The sequence below is a fragment of the Cyphomyrmex costatus genome, unplaced genomic scaffold (genome assembly GCF_001594065.2).
Source record: "Cyphomyrmex costatus isolate MS0001 unplaced genomic scaffold, Ccosl1.0 scaffold92, whole genome shotgun sequence".
NCBI lineage: Eukaryota > Metazoa > Arthropoda > Insecta > Hymenoptera > Formicidae > Cyphomyrmex > Cyphomyrmex costatus.
Genome location: NW_017280506.1, coordinates 141,715 through 153,328, shown reverse-complemented (window position 1 = coordinate 153,328; position 11,614 = coordinate 141,715). Strand labels below are relative to the sequence as shown.

The window sequence follows — 11,614 nt, the reverse complement described above, 5'->3', positions numbered from 1 at the left end:
TACTGTAGTTCGTATAAGCCGGCACCGGTAATGCGAGTTTCATATCATCAGACGGGGCTGCGTTCCGCGGAGCATTTATGCAGAAATGGATCGGTAATTAAAGACGCGCCCTCTGCACCGTGTATTGCTCTTTGGTATACACGGAAAATTAGGCAAGGCTGTCTATAATTAGCCGATGCCGGCACGCTCGTATCGACGCGTCGATGAAAAAGCGATTTAGGAATTTCTCAATTATTATAAAAAAGGAATAATACGAATCTATACTATCAACAACAAAAAATATAGAGAAAATAGAAATCTTATATAAAAGAAAAACAGATTATAGATAACTTGAAAAAGTGAAAATAATGTAATAACAAGGCTCGACATGTATAAAACAATACAAATAAAAAAAGAGCACAGAGCCAAATCTGTTTAACGTATAAGATACGTATAATTAAAAAATATATAAATAAAAAAATTCAGACGTTTCGACAGCGATCGGGTCATTTTCAATGTATAGTTATAAAATTAAAATAGATATAAATTAGAAACAATACAATAATTGTGAACAATTCTTCATCCAACTGCAAAAGTACGGTATATATGACGTTATAAATTGATGTCATAAGCAAAAAAGATCCTGATAAAAATACAAAAAGATCAAACTTAACGGAGTTTAAAAAATGATATATTTAATATGTATAAATATATTATTTTTTAAAATTATTATACATTCTTTAATCTTTTCTTCTTTTTTAATAGCGCCTACATTTATTATTTTCTTTTAAGTAAAAAATTTCGGAAGATAGAGTTTTAAAAAATTCCTGTTAATCGCTGATTTTGAGATGGACTCTAATAACCTCGCTGTCTTACTAATTATAATTTATGGTCTCGGATCTTGTTACGCGTACAACGCGATCGTTGTGAGGTCCGTCAGAAAAGAAGCGCTCCCACTCCCTTATTTTCCAATTCACTAATTTACAGTAAATTCGCATTTTCCGCGTTGCCGGGTCTTGGAGTGGAAGTCGCAAGAGAAGAGAAGGCGCGAGTCGGCCAAAGGAAAATCAGAGAATACGCTTCGCTTCGCGCCGAGTTACACCGAAGGAGGGAACAGCTAATTATCGAATAACAAGAGAGATCCCGTTTGAAGACAGATCACCGAGAAGCTCGAGATTGCAAATTGCTTAATTTTTAATGCGCCCGACGAATGTTGTGATTTTCAATCTCAAAAGAATCGAGATCGGGATATCTTACTGCTACGGCAAAACGATGCAGATCGCCCAAAATTATTTTACATTTCATAATATTATTATTATATTAATCATAATATTATAATTATATAATATTCATATACTCTTCACTTATTTGATTTATATAATATATTATTATATTATAATCGACAAATTAACATTTGGTGATTAAATTGTGTGAAGCTACCTGATTGACGGTAAGTGGAAGAAAACTACAAATTGCAGTTGAAAAACTAAGCGAGACACTTTTTTCGCAATTAAGCACCATTATAAGTGTAATATAGTAAAGGTGTATGTATCTAATACATGTAAATCTTTTTTTTTTTCTTAGAAAACCCGGCGATCTTTTCAAGATAAATCGATCCCTTTTGTAATTCTCCCTGCAATATAAGTGCAACTTGGCATAAGTATCTGCTGGAACCCCCGGCTAGAGGGAGAAAGGGGGACGAAAGTAAAGCCTGGATCTACGGCTAGAAAGGCAACGAAAGCCATTGATCCTCACCAACAAGGAGGCGATCGTTCGCTCGAACGATCAATAAACACAGAATAAAAGGGATCGTCCGCAAGCCGACTCTTACACGTTTCAGCAGCGATGTAACGAAGATCAGTAAACGCCCAATCGAGCGATCGATCGAGGATCGAATGATCCGCCAAAATCCTCGTACAATGGTATCGCTCCGCTCGCGTTGTGCCTTCCTGTCAGAAAAATATAACTAAACTACATGTAGATAGCAAACTGCATCGAATTGAACTGCTATGCAGTATCAATGAAATATCGATTCGCAAAAATCCGGAAAGAAATTGAAAAGACGGTTATTGTAAAAGCTCGAGAATCTATTCCTCTTAGGTCTGTTTTTCGAACGATTAACGTGTATACGTACAATTTTAAGGCATGGAAAGTTTCGCAGAAAGAAATACAACAAAAGTGGTATTACGAGCTACAGACTTTTTTTTTTCGAAAATTATAGAATTTCGCAATTACGTTTTCTTCAACTCTTACAGAAATCTATAATTAATTAATTAATTAATTTGTGAATATTGAAAGCACGTTTTATTCGGTACTTTTAATACTTAACATAAGTAATCAATCACTATATCTTCTATTCTATTTTACTAAATTTTTGTAAGAGAAATCCTCTCTGTATCTGTACTCGTCTAATCGATTTCGCACAACGAATTCTTCTCGCAATTCATTTCCATCCATTCTCCATAGGCGGATCGCAAAATGCAAATCTTGCGGAATAAGTCCCCGATCTTACTTTACGGTTTCGTCGCCGAGAAAACGTCCCGCTAACGAATAATCTCAAAGACGATCCTCGCGCACGCGGCCGATAGATTCGTCGTAATGCCATCTGTGCAAACGATTAAACGGACTCACGGGCCCGTGGCCGGCTAGTCTACAAACATTTTGACGTTCATTCACGTTACGTGAAAGACCGTCTCTCACGCTTCTTGACACCGAAAGGGGCGAATCTACGATGCTTTGTGCGTCGGTACTCACCAGCCTCGTCGCACTTTGAAGAATATTCGTGCATGCGCCAGCATCTAACCATTCCTCAGTCGCATGTGCACTATATAACAATGAGAGATACATAGATCCACTTTATATATCTTATATACGTATATTCAGATATTCTATATATTTTATATATATTATAATAAAAGGGTACAAGGCTAATAAGAGTCACACATTCAAGATTTCTCGAATGTGTGACTCTTACCAGCCTTGTACCCTTTTATTATATTTTAAATACTAAGAGTCCTGTATTTTCATTTTTAATATATATTTTTTATATCATATTATATTTTTTAAATATATATGTATATGTATATAAAATAATATTTGAAGAGAATTTTAATTTACCATTTACATATTTTATATTATTTATAAACCTATTATATGTTTTTTTTAGATTGTATATGTATTTTTTAAATATATATACAAGTCCTAAAATTGAAGATAAATATTTTAAAGATACATTATAAATATATGCAAAAGATATATATACATATAGTAAAAAGATAAATAATATGTGTATAATAATACAGAATATGTATTGTAATATAAATATACATATATAGTATAAAAAGTAGAATCATATGTGTATTATATATTATGTACAATGTGTCATGTAGCATATAATACAAAATAATATTTGAAGGAGATAATTATAAGAATAAATGTGCGCGCGCGCGCGTGTATGAGTGAGTGTGAGAGAGAGAGAGAGAGAGAGATAATAAATGTATGTGTGTAATTTATCCCATATTGATATACAGCACACAGTTCATTCCAATAACGTTGTGATGTTATAGCAATATTGCTGCAAATTTCTAGTGTTGTGTGGAATAATAGGTATGTATAATAAAAATCAAAATATAAAAGAATTGACGCGTTTATGTTTAACATTCTCTACATATTCATTTGTTTTAATTATTATTCATCTGTAATATAAATCACACACATACACACACCTTTCCATGCTATTTCTCCACAATCACCCGCATTGTGCGCGAATCGGAATGGCTTATATCGCTTACAAGTGAAATAATAGCGCGAGCAAGTTAAAGTATATCGAGTAGCGAGAATCGTTGTTTCGCGCGCATCGCTGCAAATCCTCTGGAGGAACCAGAAACGTTTTAGCAATATAAATATGTACACGTTCGATATAGTCTCACGTTCTGTCTTCGACGCTCGGCTTTTTTCCACCACCACCACCACCACCACCACCCATCCCTGCTCCTTTTTCCTCCGCGAATATCGCCATTGCTATTCAGATATTCGAGACTCTCTCCGCGGGGCTTTAATAAAAATATTTGCTTAGAAAACAGTTCCGTCGCGGGGGGGGCGCGCCCCTCCCTCCCGAGCGCAAGGCGAGTTATTCTTATATCCAGATTCGCGGCGTATTCTCCGACGGCGATTTCCATAAATGCAATAATTCGAAATAAGACAACTTTCGGCGCTCTTACTTCCGACCTAGAATAGACAGTGTATATAGGGTGATTCTTAATTATACGTCAATACCTCAGGGGATGAATTTAGAGCTAAAAATAAGCTGAAAAAGTTACGCGAATATTAATCGCTTAGGCTGCAATTTTCCGAATCATAATAAATTAAATACATCATATTATGTGATATATAATATAGTTATAATATTATATAATCATATTTAAATTACACATGTATGTATATATATTTCAATTATATTATTATATTTCGAATGACACTTGAAAATATTTGTGTTTGTGTGAATTTATCTTTTTTCTAAAAACAATGAGAGAAGAGCTTAGATGAGTTAATTAAATTACATTTCAAAATGTATCATTGCTATAACAAAAATATTATCAGAATTATTTTTCATAAAAGGTAATAAGAATTAAATTTGCTTTAATTTTACACACAACAAGTAATTCAATTTTTTGTAAGAGAAATAATTTAAATTAAAATAAGTTACAGTTTTAAAATTTAAAAGTTATCTTCTTGACACTATAAAAAAACGTGGTGTATGTAAAAAAAAAACAATTTAATTGAAGATAGAAATAAAAATGAACTGCATGTATATTTTAAAATCTCATTCTTTTAACATGATATATAATTTTATTTAAGATTACCTTGATATGTAATATAGATGTATATCAATATGTATAAAAATATCTAATATTACGGATAGAAATTAATAAACGTGTGTTACTTGGATTTATTTCCCAATCCCGTGAGAACGCATTGTTCGTCCCGACATACCACCATTCTTTTAAGACGTTTCCTGAACCTGTGTCTCAACCCTTTTTTCATGGTATATCCGATATTCGTCATTTGGTACTCGTCGATATTCATATCGTAAGCTTCGATGAATCTCTGAAGAAAATATCAGAAATCTGCAGTGCAAGAATTTCTTTCGAGTGTTAAAAAGACGCGGACGGTACCTGATCGTCTTCGAAGACACAAAAGATGTTGTTGAAACGCGACGAAACGCGGCGAATGCAACTGAATGTGTTGTTCACAGCGTCTTGACATTTGCACGCCAATTCTTCCACGCACAACTAAAAAGCAATTAACGTAGCGATTAAAAGAGCATAAACTTAAAGAAATAAAAGTTTGAATATTTGAAACTTGCTGTGACATTTAAATCGTCGTTTGGACAACCAGGCGATGGCTCATTAGACCTCTCTCCTCTATATTCTATCAAAACAGTACGATCTCGTGGTAAGTTACGATCTGAATTAAATAATGTCGTGCCATCCGATGGATATTCCACGCCAGCTATGTTCAAAATCGTAGCGAAGATATCTACGCTGCTGACTGGCGCAGAAACCGTAGACACCTCAATTCCGGGGCCGGATATCAGTAACGGGACACGTATATCCGTTTCGTAAGGTTGACGCTTATCTATTGGCATGCTGAATTGTCCTGTCAAAAAATCATATACACATGTATAAAAACCATTTAATAAATATATAATAATAACAATATTTATTAGTACGAGTCACACACAATAAGAGCGTAATTTTAAAAATTATATTTTAAAATTTTATTTTAAAATACAACAAAAATATATAATGTATTTATGCTTTATATCGTTTATGGTATAAATGATAAAGCATGATTATTACAATGATTGAAAATATGCAGTTCATTTATTAAAATATAGACATAAACAGTAAGAGATTCGACCAATCATAGTACAGACCATAAGACAATAACGTAAGAAGTAGCCAATAAAAAAAAGGTTGATCAGCTTACTGTTTACATACATATGTCTTACTATTTATGTACGTGTTTTTATGTTATACTTTAGCTTTAACGGTTCTTTGTTTCCTAACATTCAGTGTGCTTCAGTGCTCAACTTATTTTCAGTATTGTCGCCCGATTCTTATGTTATATTTAAAATCCTTCAGTTGTTACAAATCAGTGAAATAAGAACGGACTGTATAAACCGGCCCACTATGCCATTAAATCACTTACCAACATGATATCCATTATCGGAGGTATAAATAAAGTAAGTGTTGTCTAAAAGATTTCGCTCTTTCAATAAATCGTGTATGTTCTTAACAAGTTCGTCTACAGATAATAAGGTTTCCCATCTCCACCTGTATATGTCGTCTAATTTTGGTAAAATATTGTTCGGTAAAGGGGTTGGACCTTTCCTAACTAACCAATGTTTATCCTATTTTTCAAAAATAAAAATCCACCTAAGAATTTACGTTTGGATTCTACGTTCGAGGATCGAATTCTGTTTATAGTTGTATGTACCATGTATTTTGATACGTGATTGTCTTTTAGTGTAACATTTTATTTTTATATATGTGTTCTACTGAATATTCTGATTCTTTAGTTGCTTTCCACATTACATGGCATATAAGATCATAAATAGAATTGTATCTTGATTTTTAGCACAACTTTTATATTATGTAAATAAAACGATCTTTAAGAAATCGAATTATTTTGAAAAAATTAATTATTATACGTTGGGCAATAAATGTTATAACCTGATTCACGGGTACATTAAAATTTGGTGTTCTCTTTGCTTTTGTGCCAATGTATTTATCCTTGTGTCTGACTGCGGGTGTAAATGGCCCGTGAGGGGCTGGAGGTGCCAACACCATAAGGAAAGGTTGGTCACCGGAGTACTCTTTGATAAAATCTACAGCCAGATTATTCTGAAAAACACACCATGTATTATATTTATATATAATAGACATATATATATATATAATTGAAGAATTAAAGGACTCTTTTATATAACAATAATTAATAATTAATATAGAATATTAGAATAAATTATCAGATTCAGATTTTAAATTGTAATTTGACTCTTATTCGCCATTTTTAACGTATTAATTATTGTATATATATATATATATATATTTGATTTTTTATTTATCTTATAATATTAATGAATAAATAACAAATTAATACAAAAAGAAATAATGACTCGTTATGTAAAAATAAATAAATGATGTTTTTAATGTCTGAGAAGGGCTCAATCCGAGAGCCGAAATTTGTAACATTTATATATAATAGCTATTTTTTTATTTATTATCTTATTTTTTATTTATTATTATATTTTAAAGGCGAATTATTAAGTAGTGACTATAATTAAATGTTTTATTGTTTGAACAAGTATCTTTTTGACTCATATATATCGCCCTTGACATCATTTATTTATTAATGAATAAGCTTTAGAGCTCAAATAATTACAATAAAAAAAATAAAAAGACTTTATATATTACCGTACGTATATATAATGATCGATGAACCAAAATGATGTTCGATATTCACAGGTAATTTTTTTTATAGAAAAAAAAAAAGAGTTTCGTGAAAATGAGTAATTTTTTAATACAGTCTGTTCAAAGAGATGGAAAAATTGCAAATGCAGTTTTACTCTTAGACTCATATTTTTGAATCGAACAGGCTCTTCTTACTCTCGATTGCATGTTGAACGTCATTGTTGTATACTCACGATCACGTCGGTAAGGTAATCGTTCGGGCTGTTACCGTACTTTCTCTCAGTACCGTTTATGGATAACGAATAATTGTAGTACTTGGAGTTTCCTACAAGACCGGCCCACCAGTCCCATCCCACTGGTACATGAGCTGCACCACCAGTTTCCTTCCTTCCATACTGTTGCACGTACATTTATTTCAATTGTCATAAATAATAATTATGGGGAAAAAAAATGAAATTTAAAATTCCATTTCAAAAATTTGAAATTCAATTTTACTTCGAATATTTGAGACCTCTCAAATTTTCACTTAAAAAATATATATGTTATAAAATTTAAATAAAGTTATTTTTGCTTGTATAGTCATTCGAGGCACGGAAAAAAGAAATTGTTCTTCAGTCGAAGAATCATTGAAGAGGATCTATACCTGGTTCAGATATTTCCCCGCGTAAAACGTTTTATATCCGACGACACCTTGCAAAAGGGCGGCGAACGTTGCCGGCTCTCGTGATTGTTGCCATTGCGCGCCGTTACAACCGCCGGCGACAGAATTGTTTACCGTTAGATGATTATGCTGATACCGTCCGGTCAAAATGGATGCTCGATTTGGACAACAAACCGGCGTGGCTGCGAACTGAACGACACGAGACTCGTCCTTTACACAAACCGAATTGAAATGGCGAAATGATCTCCGCTCTTTTGGTATATACTTACGCAATTTGTAAACACAGCACCTTGACCTCCTATAAGATTCAGAGTATTTGTCATTGGCGTCTGAAATTATGAATTAAATCAGAGTGAGCACGCACTTTCTAAGTATATAAGTATAACTATAATTGTTTCCATGTATAATTAAAGTAATTAAAATCTTAGTTTATTATTTTTTTGCTTTTTTATAAGAAAATCCTGCATTATTCATGATAAAAGTGTGACTTCGATCTAATTATTAACTGTGATATTTTGTAGCCTTTAATATGAGATGATGCGAGTAAAAGTTTCTTCAGGCAAAACTAAAAATGGACAGATTCTACTGTAACGCTACTCAAATAACACACAGCAGTGTCTGCAAAGTGCTAAAAAATATGCGCTTTTTTAAACGCTTTGTTAATTTACTTTTAGGCTCTGTGCTACTTAAAAAGTTGCAGTTCTAATTAAATGGTACATTTTTCATTGACATATATGTATGTATATATTGTTAGCCTTATTTACTATAAGTATTCAATTTCTTTACTAGAATTTAAAATTTTTTTTTAAAACGAAACTTACAACGATGGATACTTTTTTTTCTACGTTTAATTAATTGGCGCAATACAGTTATACATTAAAGAAGAATATATACAGTAACAGTAACATTTAAATTAAAGTGGTTATTACATTATACTAGCTCTTTGCCCTTATTTTTTACTTATATTGTCTAATCAAACTGTTTTATTTACTAATTTTCTTTATTGACTTTTTTTTATAAGTGTGTACCTTCTAATACAATACCTTTATAATAGAATAATTTTTGATAATCTTGTCTCAACATATTTTTGATCAATATCTCATATTCTGGAAAGTATCACAGTTTTAACCAATTTTATCGAAACCGTTTTTACCAGGATTAGTGTCGTATGGAATTTTTTATTCGATACATTTTAAAATAAACTTTATTAATATATATCCCTGAGAAACAGTACAGAATATTTATATGATATAGTAAATATTTATTATTACTCATTTCTTAAAATGTTGTACTATAAGGGCCTCTTTCACCAACGCCGATTAACTTAATCGACGATTATTTTATATAAAACTTTATTCGAAATATTATTAAAATATAGCTTAAATATTTTATATAACATTTATGATAAATATAAAAAATTATTTCTAATAAGTATTTTTTATTTGGTTTATAATAATGTTTTATTAAGTATTTTCATTAAAAAAAGCATTTACTACAACATTTACAATAAATGTTTCATAATATGTTTATAATAAAAATAAACAAAATATGTCAAGGGCGATAAAGAATCAAGAATTTTCGGTAAACAATGAAATAATAAAATTAAAACATTATACTTAATAAATCGCCTACAAACATTTAACTATATAATAATAATAAAATTAAAATAAAATAAAAATATAAGTATTAAAATACAAAAATATGAAAAAATTTATAATAAATATTTAAGATCTGTACAATCTATCTATAGTTATAAAAGATTGTAAAAATATTTACAGAATATTTTAAATAAGTCTACAAATATTTGTAAATACGCATTTTATAAATATTATGTGCTGTCTGAGATATACATTAATATATTAGATTGAATTTTTATTAATTTTATTAATCTTTATTTTTTTTTGCTAGTTGAGTAAAACAGAGTCAAAGACGCTACCATGCCGTCTAGAATGATGTCTTGATCGTCCGTAATAATTAGCACGATATTCTTCGATGTCGAAAATGACAAACAATTGAGTAAGAAGAAAAGGAGTGTTAGACGCATATTGACGTCGCAAGATCTTCCGGCCGGTGAAACGTGAAAAGTAAGGAGTAGAAAAATTCTAACTGGCCGCGATGGAATTAGACGCCACTGTGTTCTAATTGGCGTTTCGCCAGATCTTTGGAAAATATATAAATAATGTACGATAGTTCAGTTTTTAATCTCGCGCACAGAACTCGGATGAATCGCGTACGTGGTCGAAGCTACGAGATTACTGAGACTACAATTACATATACATATATTGTATATTTCAATGCATATAGTTATATCATATCATCGGATATCATATCATCGGATATCATATAACAAATTCTTTGTGGATGAGCACAGTGTATATACCCAGTACTCAGTATACTTAGGGCTACGTAGAATAAAGGTTGATTTATACTGGCCGTAAACTGTTAACTTATGCCGTAATCTGTAAAAATTGACCAATCACAGTCGAATGAGAGGGGAATTATCGATTATAATTGGTCAATTTTTACAGATTACAGCATAAGTTAACAGATTACGGCCAGTATAATCCAACCCTAAAAGAAACAGAGAACAGAGAATGAGAATTTCAACCTATCAGAAATCATATACTGTGGAATAAACAGTGTGTATTCCATAGTACATGATTTCTGATAGGTTGAAATTCTTATTCTCTGTTCTCTGTTCCCTGTTTGTTTTATTCTGCGCAGCCCTTATTACACTTTAAAATGAAATAGATATGTATTTAAAGTATAGATATAGATACATGTATTTAGCGAAAGTGAGATAGAAAATTCTAGTGCAGTCTAGTACAACGGAGAAGGACGTCTAATGCCTGTTTCCATCAATGCAGATTAACTTTAATCTCGGTTTAATTTAGTGTTAATCTTTCTCTAATTTTTAAAATTAGAAAAAGATGAAAAATTGAACCGAGATTAAAGTTAATCTGCGTTGATGAAAATGGGCATAAGGGCGACTGTTACCAACGCCGATTAACTTAATCGACGATTAGTCCATTGGAATTAACCAATCGCGTCTGTTGTCAAAACTAAATGATAAGTGCGATTGGTCAATTCCAATGTACTAATCGGCGTTGGTAACAGTCGCCCTAAATGTTTAATGAATCACCGGCGAAATATGTTATCAGAGATGGCCAGCCAAGGGCAAATTTTGATGACCATCAAGGTTGCATTCAGACTGCATTCAGAAAAAAAGGGTCTTTTTCACCAACTTCGATTAACGTAACTGATGGATAATTCAGTTATCATGATTGCTAACATGAGAACTAAACACAGTTTATCTTAATAGAGGAAGAGAGACGAGACGTTTTGTTACATTGAACTACTGTTGGTACTTCTGTGCGATTAATTTAATCAGAAGTTGATAAAAGAGACCTCCCCTCTTAAGACATTGTACGATACGTTGCCAGTTACAACGCTATTGTGACAGTCAATCAGAAGCTTTAATAATATCATTCTTTTA

At 31.7% G+C, this 11,614-nt stretch overlaps 1 protein-coding gene across 1 annotated transcript; it reads right to left on the bottom strand.

Moving 5' to 3' along the window:
• Positions 1-4,917: 4,917 nt before the first annotated feature.
• On the bottom strand, positions 4,918-10,162 carry LOC108781876 (N-acetylglucosamine-6-sulfatase). The gene is made up of 9 exons (XM_018549993.1): positions 10,055-10,162; positions 8,388-8,447; positions 8,101-8,307; positions 7,691-7,852; positions 6,717-6,887; positions 6,193-6,394; positions 5,345-5,637; positions 5,154-5,270; positions 4,918-5,085 (listed from the first exon to the last, which is right to left on the bottom strand). Exons 1-9 carry the CDS (start codon positions 10,160-10,162, stop codon positions 4,918-4,920), a joined length of 1,488 nt encoding a protein of 495 aa, XP_018405495.1.
• Positions 10,163-11,614: the final 1,452 nt, after the last annotated feature.

Excerpts from the sequence above, each read along its gene's own strand:
- LOC108781876 (XM_018549993.1), bottom strand. The coding sequence starts at position 10,162 with ATGCGTCTAACACTCCTTTTCTTCTTACTCAATTGTTTGTCATTTTCG. Across the intron at positions 8,448-10,054 it reads ACATCATTCTAGACGGCATG|ACGCCAATGACAAATACTCT; the intron begins GTAGCGTCTTTG and ends TCATAATTTCAG. Across the intron at positions 6,888-7,690 it reads ATTACCTTACCGACGTGATC|AATAATCTGGCTGTAGATTT; the intron begins GTGAGTATACAA and ends TGTGTTTTTCAG.